Source organism: Charadrius vociferus, unplaced genomic scaffold (assembly GCF_000708025.1).
Source record: "Charadrius vociferus isolate BGI_N301 unplaced genomic scaffold, ASM70802v2 scaffold52, whole genome shotgun sequence".
Taxonomy (NCBI): domain Eukaryota; kingdom Metazoa; phylum Chordata; class Aves; order Charadriiformes; family Charadriidae; genus Charadrius; species Charadrius vociferus.
In genome coordinates this window covers 3,222,353-3,238,386 of record NW_009647572.1, presented here as the reverse complement: position 1 = coordinate 3,238,386, position 16,034 = coordinate 3,222,353, and the positions used below count along the sequence as shown (strand labels likewise).

Genomic DNA, 16,034 nt, shown 5'->3' with positions numbered 1-16,034 from the left:
ATTATCTGGAATATGATAGATCAGATTACAAAGCCTTGATGTTACAGGCATTTAATTATTTACACAAAGTGGAATAACTCCAAGGTCAGAGGTGAAGGGAGCCTGGCAACAGGATTTATAGTGCCCTTTTAGTTATGACCCTCTTTTCCAGGCAGTGAGCCAAGCCTCAGTTTCCCAGATTAAATGTGCTAACTACTGCGCTGCTAGCTACTTTGAAATTATATTTGGCGTCTTGTTGGTTGGGTTTTTTTAACCACAAAATTTATCTTAGCTAGCAAAAGGTTTCCTGTCAGAAAGAACACTTGTTCTTCACAAAGCACTTTCTTTTGCATAGTGACATCTTCACCCAAGGCCCCACTTATGGACGAAATTCTTGAGCAGGTCTGTCTACAAACCCGTGCTAGCTCCTCACACGACATGTTGGGGGCTCTGAAATCGCTTCACAGTTGTGACCCTCCACTACCAAGTTCTTGTCAAGCTTCAGCTTTTTTGTTGAATTTGGGTTTCAGATAGTGTTAATATTGAACTACAGTGTTCTGTGAAGTGTCTTCACAGAAGCCATTGAGATTTTTTATTCCCCATTAGGATTTTATACTACAGATAGGGTTTTTTTTTCCCTATTGAGATTTTATATTACTGTAGAAGAGAGCTACACTTGAAAAAAATTATGGTTACTTGCGCTCTGTCGGTGTCTGATGTTGGGTTGCTTGAAGTAATTCTAGGACAGCCAGACATTTCTTTGCCCTTCTGATGAGTAATCGAATCAACCAAATGCAGCTTGATGTGTAATGGGGCGTCAGTAATTTGTGACAGCTGCTGTCTCTCTAGACTCTATGTAGTGACTCGGCAAGTCAGAAGACTGGTTCTTTACTCCTTGTTAGGCTGTGAAACCTCGCAGTTTCCTGAGGTGAATCATACAATCCATTGGAGCAATGAAACTGCTTTTGTTGCAGCTGCCCGTGGCCAAGCTCGGTATCTTTAAGTTCCCCAGTTGGCCATGGAGATTTCGCTCTAATACCAGCCTTGATTTTTGTGAACCAAAACACAGTCTTCTGGCTTTGTAATCATCTGTCGTCATGAATCTTGCGAGCTGCAGGAATGAATACACACTATAGAAAAATATCCTTCCAAATACAAGTCTGTTTTACAGAATGCTATTTTACCATTTAGTGTGAGCTTGAGCTGTCACAGAAAAATTTGGTACGGTTTGTAATAGAAGAATCAAGTAGATGATAGTGGTGTCTTTTCTGTATGTTTCAGAGCCACTCTATAGAATTAAATCAAGAATTGTATCTTCTCTGTATAGAATAGTCCAATAAACCTCAAGGAAAGATGTAATTCTCCATTTTTTATAACCCATTGTATTCCTTCCCCTTTACAACATCGCAGTTCATTGTGCAGCAGAGATAACTTTCAGAAGAATACCGTACATTTGCCATGCAGAAGTTCTTATCGGTGTCATGGAATATATCAAAACCTATTAAGAAGAGAAAGAATTGGATAAAAAAAAATCATTCTAGTTCATTCAAAGCTGAAATACAGTGAAAATATCTGGGGGGGGGAAGTCTTTTTTGAGAGAGGCCTGTTTTAAAAGAACAGCATTATTTGCAGAAGAGCGTTTTCCCTTTTCGTGCACCACTGAAATCAATCCAAATCTTCCCTTGTGGCTGGAGTACCTCATGGTTAGCCTGCCACTGGAGATTCCTCTCACTGTGGTCTGTCTCCCTCTCACCGTCAGAGACTGACCGGAGAGCCCAGGTGCTACGTTTATTAAAACCTTCAGCTGAATCTCACCGCCTTCAAACTTTAGCAGCAGCCTGGGTTTTGAGTCCCAATATACATCATAAGTTGTAAAATGAGAATAGAACAGTGCCTGAATTCCTGCAAGATTAGCCATTTTATAGACATGAATGCTTGCTGGAGCTGAAATGCGGAATCTTTTGAGGTTCATTTATTGCTTGATTGTACGCACCGCCAGGTTTGCCTTCTCATTATCTGAGTTCTCACTGCAGAGATGAGGCCTAAGGAGCCCTTTGGTATTTCAAACAGAAGTAATTGTAGAAGAGATTGACAACGTATGTTTGAAAACAAACACTTTGTTTGGAATAGATAATAGATAACACTGAAAAAAGCAAAGCACTGACAATTGGAAACTATCTCTCATTTTTCCAAAGGGACTTAACCTGGAATTAGGCTTGCTACCTTTCAAAATAAAATTAAAATAATCACATGTTGTAAAAGACTGCTCAGTTTGCACATGTTTAGGAGCTCTGGCAAGCATGACAAGTTCAGGACAGAAACGCCAGGGGCTACCTTACTTGAGTCACAGTGGATTTTTTTAAAAAAATATATCTCAAAAACATGCAGTGCAGTAAATATCTGTATTACTTTCAATTTTCCTTAGTTGACCTATCTTAATTGCAAGTATCCACAGACTGGGTAAAGATTTAACGTGATACGAATGTCTGCCTTAGGTTGAGAAGAATCTAATTGTACAGGCACTTGTTTCTTGCTGACAGGGAGGGGAACCCAAAGTGACTACCTGACGTTCAGGTGCCTGTACTATAGACATTTACATTTGGTGAAATCAGTCCCACCCATTTGATTTCTGTTAGATTGGAAAGATGGGGGTCTTCTTTGGTTACATCTTTTGTATGTGTATCCCTTCTCTATTATGGATAGTGTAATTTGAGTAGATGGCAGTATATTACATTCACTCAGTCTAAATCAAGTGGAAGTTGAAGGAGCAAAGTTTAAATTGTTGATAGAAGTGGTGTGGAAAACAAGAGTCACTAATTCTGAAAGTGTTAATTTTGTGGCCCCAAACTGTAAAGTCTGTCTCAACACCTATACAAATAGATACATTAAGGGATTTTTCAGCAGTGCTTGAATATATGCTTTGCTGGTGTTGGTGTTGCACCATGCTGGAGACATCAGAGGAAACATCACGGAGCTCAGCTCCTGTAAGCTGTCTAACGGTGCTAACGCAGTATGGATAAGCCCTGTTTAGGGGGTAAGATGAGTATAGTCATATCGATGCAAGTTGTGCTACGTCACTCACCCTCAGGGTCAGTGAGCAGCTCCTGGCCTTCCTCATCTGCTAGTGTGGATGGAGCTCTGCATTTGGGACAGGCACTCAAGTTGCTGGCTGTTGTGCAGCACAGCCCTCCCAGTGTGTGGTGGAGCTGTTCTCCCTCATGTCAGTAGTTAAGTGTTAAGTGTAGGTGACCCAGACCGGAGTCACTTCTCTGCTGAAAGGTTTTGGGGGCAGAGGCGATCAATACCAGCCAGAGCAACTCCAAAGCAGGTGACAGAAAGGAATAGCTTATGTAGTGGCACACACCTGGAGGAGGTAAGCTAGAAAAATAGGAAATTAAACCTAAATTTCCAGCATTCTTGATGAATGCCCTGGCCACTCAGCTGGTTGGGGTGCTCTTCTTTCTGATTACTCTTGGTTTTCACAAAGAATTCTCTAGACATTGGGTTTTTTCTCTGTGTAAAATATGACATTTTGGAACTGTTAAAAAACAGGTGATGTGGGAAGACATTAAATTCCTTTCACTTCTCCAGCTGCTCTTGAAAATAGAACTAAAGTGTTGCAGCCACTTTGGAAAAATATAACAAACGCTTTAATAAAAAATCTTTATACTTTATACTATATACTTTATATACCTTCACAGCAATGCATAAGCTGAAGAAAGAAAGAATAGATCAATGATAATTATAGACCAATTCTACAATAGTTAGTCATTTAGAGTGTTATTGGTACTACTCTTCATATTGCTTCTTCCTGTGACAACAAGGTACCCTTGTATTTTAAGTGGCCAAGTAGAAGGACCTGAAAAGATCTCAGATAGGAAAAATAAGAACCATTGAATTTTTAAAACTTGCAGAATTTTCGTTAAAGTCTGCCTTTGTCCCTTGCAGTTTCAAAATCCAGTTTCTAGAAAATTCTGACCCTACAACGTCAAGAAACATTGAACCTTTGCACGATCCCTTGAATAACACTGAATACATTCTGTCCCATGACATTTAAATTCAAGGGGAGGGAGAGTTTCTCCCTATTTGGGGAGAGTGAGAGATAGTAATTGGCACATTACCAGAGTGGCTGCCAAAGCTACATGAGTCTTATACAGTTACTGTGCACTTTGTTATCAGCTGCATGTTGTATAAGCAAAAGGATGAGCGTAAAATGTATGCTATGATTTTAAAGAGAAATTTTTCTTTGCAGGTCTTGTCTGACAGCAAATTGCTAAAATATCTTTTCAGAAATTTTTAACTGGTCTGTCACAGACACTGAATTCTCCTGGTGTTGGCTTTTTCTCAATATTTATTTCATTCCACTATTACATTGCATTTGGGGGGTGGAGGTTATTTTTGTTTTTCTGAGACCAGGCCGTTATTTTTTCCTAACAACTGGAAAAAAGGAAACTAGATGAAGGGTGTGTGATCATGAGGTGCACATGAAGAGAGGAGAAAGGATGAGATAGTAGACGCATTTTCATCTTGTTTTACTGTCTGTCAAAGAGAGAAAAGGGGAATTATGGCAGGGGCCTCTGAGTTTGATTCCTTTCACTGGGTGCACTGTACCTTTTTTTCTCCCTTGATTATTACTACCATTATACACAATTATGCAATTATACCTCCTAAAAGAGAAATGGCATTTGGTTGGTATTATGTACACTTAGACATTTGGTGAACTAGCCATATAAATTGCGCTCTGCATGATTGCTCTGCACGGGGAATAGGGGGGAATTCTTTGCTTATCCATTTTGAAAAATAAAAAGTATCTGTCTCTTCAGAGAGGTATTATCTCACATTCTTTGAGAACATAGATAGGTTGAGAATATAAATAGGTTAGGTACAATGAGTGGAGTGTGAATTAAAAAACAATAGCCTAAAAGCTTGACATTATGCCCATGGCAAGCACTCAGTGTTGTTCTACACTTAATAGTAAAAGGCTGTTTTGATTTCTAAGGAACATAAACTCTAACTAGGGAACGAAAAGGGTCTCCAGGGATGCAACAGAGAGAGGTCTACTTGAGCAAAATCCTAGAATTCAAAATGAACAGTCTTTCGGAAAAAGACTACGGAAAACCAGATGTGACACAGAGGGCTGTGGAGGGTGGAGTGGAACAGGTTAGCCCTCTGCAGGCTTCAACCCTACCCACCCCATGGAGCAAACCAGGAGTTCACTGGTTTAAAAAAAAAATGCCCCACTGATGAAAGTAGTCTTTTTGCACCCTCTTAGATTGTACTAGTCATTGTTTGATTGGCTGCTTGCTCTGTTTTTTTGAAGGGATACCAGTACTGAAGCTTTTTCCCAAGTTTGAGAAGATTTCAGCTCCACCAGTCTCTGGCCATAATCCAGAATCAAAAACAGTACACCATCTGGTGATCATTATCTTTAAGCACTGCAAAGAGATGGCTTAGCTAGAGAGGGAAATATTTCTTTCTGGACTTCAGAAGATATGTCACTAGTGCTGTAATTCATCCACTTCACTTGGTATGGCCACCACAGCATGGCTTTCAGAAATGTTTAAAAGCTATGAGCAGTAGGACTGCTGTTTAGTGATCTGTTTTAATTCAGCTTGTATCAGATCCCAGCTGTTTAAGCAACACAGAGCTGGAAAATATTATTGTGTAATCTAGTCTGCAGTTGATAAGCATTTGATATTCATTTTGGTTTGCTCATTTTTTTAGCCAAAGAAACATGAAGAGGAGGATGGCACTACAGACACTGCAACCTCATCATCCAACAATCATGAGAAGGACAGTGGGGTGGGACCTACAGATGAAAGCCTGCGTAACGATGAGAGCTCCGAGCAAGAAAATGCACCTGAGGAGCAGAACAGCGCAACCCTGCAGAGCAAACGGGAGCTGGGCCACAGCCAAGATACATTAGGAAGTGTTGAGCTCCAGTGCAATGAAAGCTTTGTGTCTGGGGAATACATTGAGTCTGATTTCATAGGAAACCCAGAGGAGGAATGTGAAAGGTTTCGACAGCTGTTGGAACTGAAGTGCAAGATTCGAAACCACGGGGAGTACGACCTGTATTACTCGAGCAGCACGATAGAGTGCAACAGAAGAGAGCAAGATGGGGTGGAGCATGAGCTGCAGCTACTCAATGAGGAACTGAGGAACATTGAACTTGAATGTCAGAATATCATGCAAGCGCATCGGCTCCAAAAGGTGAGGGATCAGTATGGAGACATTTGGGCTTTACATGACGAAGGGTTCAGGAATTACAACACCAGCATAGATGTACAAAGAGGCAAACTGGATGACATCATGGAGCACCCTGAGAAGTCCGACAAGGATAGCTCCAGTGCTTACAACACAGCTGAAAGTTGCAGGAGCACTCCGCTGACTGTGGAGCGATCCCCCGACAACTCTCTGCAGAGGATGATCAGCATAACCAACAGGAAAAACCTGAGGAGCACAATTGTGGCTAATCAGTCATCTTCAGGACAAAGCAACAGGGAGACAACCTCAACCAAAACCAAACCCACTGAGCAAAACAGTGCTGCTGAGGACGCAGTGCTGGCATCAGAAAGCAGCAAATTCGCAGACCAGGAAAAGCAGAGCAGTGAGCACATTCCCTACCTGTCTCCATATCACAGCTCTTCTTACAGGTACGGGAATATACCTGCTCATGCAAAGCATTATCAAAGTTATATGCAACTGATCCAGCAGAAGTCTGCTGTGGAGTACGCCCAAAGCCAGCTCAGCCTGGTGAGCATGTGCAAAGACTCGCAGAAGTGTGCAGAGCCCAAGATGGAATGGAAAGTGAAAATAAGGAGTGATGGGACGAGGTACATCACAAAGAGACCGGTTCGAGACAGAATCCTGAAGGAACGTGCCTTAAAAATTAAAGAGGAGCGCAGTGGAATGACGACAGATGATGATACGATGAGTGAGATGAAGATGGGTCGCTACTGGAGCAAAGAAGAGCGGAAGCAGCATTTGGTGCGAGCTAAGGAGCAGAGGAGGCGGCGGGAGTTCATGATGAGGAGCAGGCTGGAGTGTCTTAAGGAAAGTCCACAGAGTGGCAGTGAGGGCAAAAAGGAAATTAACATTATTGAACTGAGTCACAAAAAGATGATGAAAAAGAGAAACAAGAAAATCTTGGACAACTGGATGACAATCCAAGAACTGATGACACACGGTGCTAAATCTCCAGATGGCACAAGAGTGCACAATGCCTTTTTATCAGTTACTACTGTATGAACGCAACTTCTTTCAGAGTATACTACCAGTTTAGGTAGAGTACGATTGCCTCGTTCAATGTGGCATTTTTATATATTTTGTGACTGTTTATAGTTTGACCTTTTTTGTAAGCAAAATTACCTGGTAATTTTTCATTTGTTTTTCATATAACGGTACCTTCTTTATCTGGCAGTCTTTCTTTATCCTGCAATATATTCATATTATTCATTTGTAGAAAAAAAAAAAGAAAAAGAAAAGCAAAACAAAAAAAGTGGAGAAGCCAATTAATTTCTTAACCTAGTACATATCCTGTAAGTTAAGATCTGGAATTATTTCTCTAGTTTTCTTTTTTCTACTTTAGTAACAGTACAATACCAAAACAAAATGCTTTATACTGTGTCCTTGGCTTAACAAGTTTTAAAGTTTTACATCTTAGATTGCATCTGTTTATAAATCATATGCCACATCCCATCGTCTAGATAAGAATGACATTTTTCCAACTACACATTGTACAGTACATTTAATCTCTAAATTGCAATTGTATTTGTCCAAGTAAAGTGTAGGTGGGCAATTCTCCTGTGTTATGTAGTGGCATTGGTCATGTAGCTGGGCAGTATGTGATAATTGTGAAGATGAAAGAGAAATAAATTATTGCTTATCTTTAAGAAAAAAAAAAAAGAAGCCAAGAGTTCTTTGATTTAAGTAGAGCATTTGCCTTTAGAGGATGAGTCATTTCACTATGCATGATATTTACAGCATGTAGAGATTTCAAGAACACAAGAGACAGTTCTGTAGACTAATTCTTATGAATTAGCTTTTCATTTTGCAGAACACATAAGAGTGAGTGGGTCTTTCTGGCTTTCTCTTACCTGCTATTATTAGTTGATTACATGATTCATTGATATATTAGTGTTGTATGCTGTCAGGTAATACTGTGGGTCCTTTCCCTGGCTGAGCTTGCTGTTTGTTCTACACATACAAACCATAAACAGAGCGTATGCCTAACTTCGAGCCAAATCTCGTGCAAGAAAATTTAGCAGTGTCTGTCACTGACATTTTCATAGAAGATGAGTTAAGGAAAAATAGAGAAGGAAAGGCAACTAAATGAGTTAAGTGTTTCACTTTGCTGTTGAGAAGTATCCAAGTCTTTTAGAACTGGGAACTGTCTGGGGCTCATGAGTGAGGGCAACTTGCTGCCTGTGTGCCTGATGGAGCAGGGCACTGTCTCTCTTTGCCTGCAGCAGAGGCACCTTGGCTGCCACTGGAGTATCTTCTGAGCTGCTGGTGCTGCTGGCATCCCAGTGAGTTATGGCAAGCTGAAATGACTAGTCCTGGGCAGTCAGAGGGGTTGGAGACTTAGCCTCATAGCCCCGGTTTAGTTGTCCCTGCGCTTGGCTCACAGCAGTTCCCAACTGACTGAAGTGCTTTTGACAGCAGGATTAGGGGCTGAAGTCACTTGGCATCAGGCTTTAAAAGATATGCTTAAAGATGCAGAAAGGCACGTTACGGTATTTCCAAATTATCCAGTTCTGGAAATCAGTCATTCGTTTTCTAACCACTTTTGGCACCAGTTGTATTGGCAGTGTTCTCTGCATCTCCAGGCATGTAAATACCGCTAAGAACACTACTCCCTGAGTGCTTAGGAAAATTATGTCACTGACAGTTCACAGTATGATAATCACAAAATTCTCCCCACCAGACTCAGGGAAACATCATGCTAATTCCTCACTAAACAACAGCTGTTCATGCACAGTGAAGAATACTGTTTCCCATTAAATTAGAAAGTGTGGAATCCAAGGTCAGAGAGGATCACGGGGTGATACAGTTCTGCTTCAAGGGGCCGTTACTAGATTGTCCCTCCAGTGGAGCCAGGGAATTGTCTTTGACCAACCTAAGTCATCTAAGACAGTACACATTCATCTTCTGGAGACATCAAAGCACAGAGATTTGGTCGTTTCCCTCATTACTCTCCAGTGATCACACTAGTAAAAACAGGTCTCATCCTCAAGCAGAGTTCAGCTGCCATCAGCTCCAGATGGTGGCTACTGTTGCACCTTTCCCTTAGACACAATACTTACTATTTTCTTCCTATTATAAAATCATGACTCAGAGCTCCTCTGAAACTATTATGACACCCAATTTCAGAGAACAACCTGAATCTTCAGAAAATTTAAGATTATTTCATCACTGAGAAATAAAATTAGGAAAACCCATGTCTAATTAGAGGAAATACTTAACTGGATGGAGGGGTGTATGTGTATGTTAAGTAACAGAGAATAACTAAAGAAGCAAATAAACAGTATTTATAGAGGTGATATATTAATAGGCTGTAAGTGGAAATGCATCCAGATCTGAGGATCTCTGTCAAAATCTAGCGAGAGGCAAAGAGAAGACTGGGAGGTGATACAGTAATATTGCTGGTGGCACAAACACACCGTGGTGTGGTTTCTAGCTCTGCACATGCCTGCCAGAGCCCAGCCACCTTCCCCCTCCTTCTTCACCTGTTGGAATTGGCACATCCCTGCCCAGTCCTTCATCTGGGGGTTTTCCACCAGCCCATGGCTTTCTCTCCTTTCTTCGAACTATGGTTATTAAGTAACATTTCCTTTCTTCCCTAAGCAGCCTTTGGGAGAAGAATTTCTGTGGGTTTGCCCTGATAAAACGCCTTGGTCGTTTTTACTGGCACGACAAATAAACACGCCATCCCCAGAGCGGTGCTGTGGGGCCGCCCGGGGTGGTGATGCAGAGGGGCCGAATGGCAGGCGAGTGTTTCACTGCTCACTGCTCTCAGCTGGTTTCTCTGTGGGGCAGGACTCGGTGTTACACACCCTCACCCCAGCAGTCCTCTATCAGTGAAATCCAAGGCTGATATCCCACACGCTGTTTACTCCTGCATATACGTTTTTTCCAAATGTCATAATTTTTAATGATGAGGAAAATAACATCACCAAGGCAAATTAAAAGAGAAGAATCAAAATGCATTTCCTGTTGTCATAAATCTTTAAAGAAAAAAGGTTTGTCTGTTATGAGAACTATTTTTTTTTTTTTTCATATGAAAGAACATAGAAATAGAAATGTTTTCCAACTGGAACAAGACCAGATCTTGCTTAAGAGGGTTGCTTGCAGTTCTGAGATGAAGAGCAAAAGGCAGGGAAGAGGAGCTGTGCAGGTGTGTTGTCATGGCCACATCGCTGCTGGGGAAGGAGTTAATGTCCCACTCATCCTTCCCCCAACCCTGGTACCCATCTGAGACCAGCAGGAGGTAATTTTTCCTATGAAGCCAGCAATTTGGCCTTGTAAAAAGAGTTATCTTGTGTCACTTGACAACTGTATTGCCAGCTGATTTAGGAGCGTTGCTCACCATGAGCAAAGTTAAAATCTGTGGGATCCCTGGATCTTCCTCTCCAATGTAAGTATCCTTAAAGGGAAAATTGTATTTTTGGTATGATCATGACAATAAGCTAAACCTACTGCATCAGAATATTACGTTTTTCAAAAGAAAGAAACTGGTAACACTATCTGAAAATAGAGCAATCAAGATACAAGAGCAATCAGACATGAAATCTAGTCTGTGCTTGCATTGCCCTGTAAGAGGGCTACAAGGATCTCAGAGGAGATGATACAGCAACGTTAGCGTTGTGCTTTCTGAAATTGTGGGGATTGACTTATGCTTTAATATCATTATGCCTGACTTTTTCTTTTTTTTTTTTTTTTTTTATTTAATGTTCATTTCCAACCCCCATTTCTCGGTACAAGGTATAGAACAGCACCCTTGGTGCATGACATGGCTTCAGCACTAAAATACTTCCTGACTCAAGGCTGGAATTACTCCAGGTTTTGTTGTACTTGGGCTTTAACCTTTAAGCTGCTAATCACAAACCTGTATGTGCTAAGTGCTCTATTAATATCTATTTTGTTGACCTAGTGCTTTTTCAGAGCAAATGCTCTTGAGGAGCCGGGATAAAATGAGTGTGGTGGGAACTGGCATTTGGCTAAAGTAAAACAGAGCAGCTGTCATAAACCTGGTGGTGTTACTCTCTGAGAGAGGCCAATTGGCTAATGCCTGCTGGAGGAGAAAGCATATTGCAGAAGGATCATGAACAGTTTTTTTTTTTCTTTACATGCCTTTGCTTTGAAGCATGTTTCATTTAAAGAAAAGCATTTCCCTTGATGGCTACTGCTGCATTTCTGAGGCTAAGCACTTCACTCCACTTTTTAGTTACAGATAACTGCATCATGTATAGATTTTGCCCAGGTTTTCAGATGCCATTAATCTTGTCCTAATGTCATAGGCTCATAGAATAGTTCAGGTTGGCGGGGACCTTTAAAAGTCATCTAGTCTAACCTCCCCTGCAATGAGCAGGGACATCTTCAACTAGATCAGGCTGCCCAGAGCCCTGTCCAATCTGACCTTAAATGTTTCCAGGAATAGGGCATCTACCACCTCTCTAAGCAACCTGTTCCAGTGTTTCACTACCCTCATTGTAAAAAATTTCTCCTTATATCTAGTCTAAATCTTTCCTATTTTAGTTTAAAGCCATTACCCCTTGTCCTATTGCAACAGGCCCTGTTAAAAAACTTTGTCCCCAGCCCAGAGCCCTGTCCAATCTGACCTTAAATGTTTCCAGGAATAGGGCATCTACCACCTCTCTAAGCAACCTGTTCCAGTGTTTCACTACCCTCATTGTAAAAAATTTCTCCTTATATCTAGTCTAAATCTTTCCTATTTTAGTTTAAAGCCATTACCCCTTGTCCTATTGCAACAGGCCCTGTTAAAAAACTTTGTCCCCATCTTTCCTGTAAGCCCCCTTTAAGTACAGAAAGGCAACAATAAGGTCTCTCAAGACCCTTCTCTTCTCCAGGCTGAACAAACTCAACTCTTTCAGCATGTCCTCATAGGAAAGGAGCTTCAGCCCTCTGATCATTTTTGTGGCCCTCTTTAGGCCCTCCTGTGCTGAGGGCTCCAGAGCTAGACGCAGTACTCTGGGTGGAGTCTCATGAGAGCGGAGTAGGGGGGCAGAATCACCTCCCTCAACCTGTTGGCCACACTTTCTTTGATGCAGCACAGGATACATTTGGCTTTCTGGTCTGCAAGCACACATTGTTGGCTCATGTCCAGCTTTTCGTACACTAGTAGACCCAAGTCCTTGGCAGGGCTACTCTCAATCCCTTTATCCACCAGCCTGTATTGATACCCGGGGTTGACCCAACCGAGGTGCAGGACCTTGCACTTACCCTTGGTGAACCTCATGAGGTTCACACGGGCCCACTTCTTGAGCCTGTCCAGGTCCATCAGGATGGCATCCTGTCCCTCAGACATGTCAACTGCGCCACTCGGCTTGGTGTCATCGGCAAGCTTGCTGAGGGTGTACTTGATCCCACTGTCTATGTCATTGATGAAGATATTAAACAGTACTGGTCCCAGTATGGACCCCTGAGGGACACCACTTGTCACCAATCTCCATCTGGACATTGAGCTGTTGACCACTACCCTCTGGATGTGACCATCCAACCAATTCCTCATCCACCAACCAGTCCACCCACCAAATCCAACTATCTCCAATTTAGAGAAAAGGATGTTGTGGGGGATCATGTCAAAGGCCTTACAGAAGTCCACATAGATGACGTCCATAGCTCTTCCCTTGTCCACTGATGAAGTCATTCCATCATAGAAAGCCACTAGTTCGATCAGAAAGGACTTGCCCTTGGTGAAGCCATGTTGGCTGTCTCAAATCACCGCGCTGTCCCCCATGTGCCTTAGCATAGCTTCTGGGAGTATCTGTTCCATGATCTTCCCAGGCACAGAGGTGAGGCTGACGGGTCGTTAGTTTCCAGGGTCCTTCTTTCTACCCTTTTTAAAAATGGGTGCGGTGCAATGTTTCCCTTTTTCCAGTCACCAGAGACTTCATTTTTCCAACGTCATGGAGGGTGGCTTGGCAACTACATCAGCCAATTTCCTCAAGATTCTGGGATGTATCTCATCAGGTCCCATAGACTTCTGTATGTTCAGGTTCCTCAGGTGGTCACAAGCCTTATCTTCTCTCTTCTTCTTTCTCCCTCCCTCCCTCCCTCCCTCCTTCCCTTCCTTCCTTCCTTTCTCCCTCCCTTTTTCTCTTCCTTCCTTTTTCTCTTTCTTGCTTTTTTATTTTTCTTTCTTTCTTTCTTTCTTGTTTTAGACTGATGCTAAAGCAGATTAGGAAAGTCTGGTTTGGCCTAGGAGCAAAATAGTAAGCTTCAAGTATTGCAGCAGCATCTTATGTTGGACATTTATTGAGACTGGATGTTTGTCATCAAACCTCATAGCTTTAATTCTTTGTCTTACTTCACTTGGAAACATCTGCACTGCAATAAGCATTAGATATACTATGGTATTTGTTCTTCCAATGCATTTCCAAAAGTGTTTAACTTATTGCTGAGCGCTAGGAGCAAATCAAAGCGGATGTCTGGCTTCTGTGACAAAAAATTGAGAGCGCAGAGAATTTTAAGTATGAAGTGAATATAGGAAACTCTCATCTTGACAGTGGATAAGAAGCCAAAAGAGGAAAATTAAAATTGCATGATGAAAGATGAAAAGGTTGAAGTCACTGTTTTGACTACTGGACCTTGCAGGAAAGATATTTGAAGAAAGAATGAAATAGAAAGTTAAGCGGGTGAATATCACATAAAATTTACCACAGATCAAAATATTACTTTTTTTTGCACTTCAAAGGCAACCCTCTTATTTTCATAGGTTATTTAACCCCACTGGCAATCTCTGCAATGCATAAATATTTTTGATGGCATGCAAAGTGTCTTCTTAATGGTGTATAGACACTATATAGTGAGCAGGTTGAACAGTATAAATATTCATGTCAGAAAAGATGCTGTCAAATTCCTGACTTGACATGATATCAAAAATTAAAATATAAAAAGGTTATTCTGTTTTGTCACCTCCTTTTTCTCCCCAAGTTTGGCACCTGGCTGTATGGTCAGGGTAAAGAAATGGCTCTGAAAGATTGTATTTTGGTTCAGGTACAGGGAATTCAAATGAAAGCTCCTCAAACTCGACAGTTTAATTTACTTCTCTTAAGCTCTTTAATACCAAACTTATCAGTTCTCTCTGTTAGGCATTAACTTGTTAAATGAGTCTTAATTATACATAAGCAGATGGAGATTTGAATTAAAATTACCTTACACTCGAGTGGCTTTAGTTCATTATAACATATCTTCCTCTTAATCATTTAGGCAGTCTCATCATCTTTCATATAGAAAGTTATTAAAGTATTCCAATTTCCATATTTCTTCAGATACATCCACTATTAAATGGCAAGTAATACACATTAGTTGGTGACTTATACCATGCAATAGTTAGTGAATTATTCATGTCAGTAACAATTTTTATACTTTTATGTCATCTGTATCATTTTATTTTAAAGGGTTTATATTTACAGAATATCTCATATTTTACCTCATCTCAGTTTTCGGTGCAGGGTTGAATACCTCAGGGTTGAATACCTCACCATTTTTGCTGGTCTGAAAAGGAATAATGTCCACTCTAGGTTTTGCACTTCCATTAGCTGAGGAATGGAAGTGGATCCAAAGTGGCTCCCCCTCCCAAACAAGTGTATGTTTACTGGGAGCCTTCGAAACGTTTAAGAAGGAGAGAAAATTTCTGAAGGAAATCACAGTTATTCTCCTTTACTTTTATCTTGCTTTAGCACTATCATCATCTCTGGATTCTCCAACACCAAGAAGATGCTCCTCAGGATTTGCCTGTCCTCCAAAATTAAAACAAGGTTTTGCCTAAAAGGAGAAAATTATTGAAAGCTTTTTCAGGCTTCTGTGGGCATTACCTCACCTAACTATAATGACCTCAAAGCTGGGATACTAGTTAAATTAGTCATCTAGGTTAAGAGTTTAAATTATCTCCAGGAATAGAGAGAATACACCTCCAAAAGACACATGATTTCCCTCTTCAGTAAAGATGTCTTGTAGGGGACGCTTGTTCACCTAATTCAGACTGGGTGTCAAACTTCTACATAGTGAAAAAAGCCTGTCTTAAAGTATGTTAATGCCTTTCAAAAAAGGGATGGACAACAGGTAATTGGATATGAAAATCTTTTTTTCCCCCTGTTTTTAAAGACTCCTGAATACATATGCTGAGAGATTCATGTGTCTCTTTTAGACAGAGAGCAACACCAAGCAATTTAATCAACCTCTGCTATGTACCTCCTGGGTAAAATCAAGAAGGAATTGGACAAAAAGTGGCATTTTAGTTCCAGTAAGCAATTTACAGCCATTCACAAAGGAGAGACCACTGGGACTTTTCAAAGACAAAAGTATCCAATATTCCCTGCTAAAGGCAGCAGACTATTCTCAGCATCCCTTTAGCTAATATATTAGCCAGGTATCTTCAGTGTCAAATAATGGGTTGTCCTGGTTTGAGTGACACAGGACTAATTTCTCTTCTAATGCTTGGGAAAATGCACTTTTAGAAGGCTCTAGTGTCTGAATTTGTGAAAATACTTACTTTATATCCAGCTATGTTATGCAGGTTTCCAGGTCTCACTGTTTTTGAGCTAGTCAGGTGTGGGGATGAGGAGGAGTGAGACCCAGGCACTTGACCCAACCTGGCCAACAGGGTTGTTTCATGCCACGAACATCTCATTCAATATAAATTAGAAAGTTTGATGAGAAGTTCTCTCTCTTCCTTGATGGCTGCAATCTTAAGGACTTCTTGCCCTGGTGCCAGACCCGTGAGGCCTTCCCTTCCTCCAGAAGCTGTAGCTCTCACAATGTCCAACATTTGCTGTCCACTGCTGGGGGTGCACAGCTTCCTATGGATA

The 16,034-nt window shown here is 41.2% G+C and overlaps 1 protein-coding gene across 1 annotated transcript in view; it reads left to right on the top strand.

Moving 5' to 3' along the window:
* Positions 1-7,720, top strand: part of PDZRN4 (PDZ domain containing ring finger 4) — a 105,637-nt gene extending 97,917 nt beyond the window's left edge. Inside the window, exon 8 of the mRNA XM_009880854.1 lies at positions 5,704-7,720. Within this exon, the coding sequence (XP_009879156.1) occupies positions 5,704-7,230 (1,527 nt within the window). The 3' untranslated portion in view covers positions 7,231-7,720. The remainder of the gene's footprint in view (positions 1-5,703) is intronic.
* Positions 7,721-16,034: the final 8,314 nt, after the last annotated feature.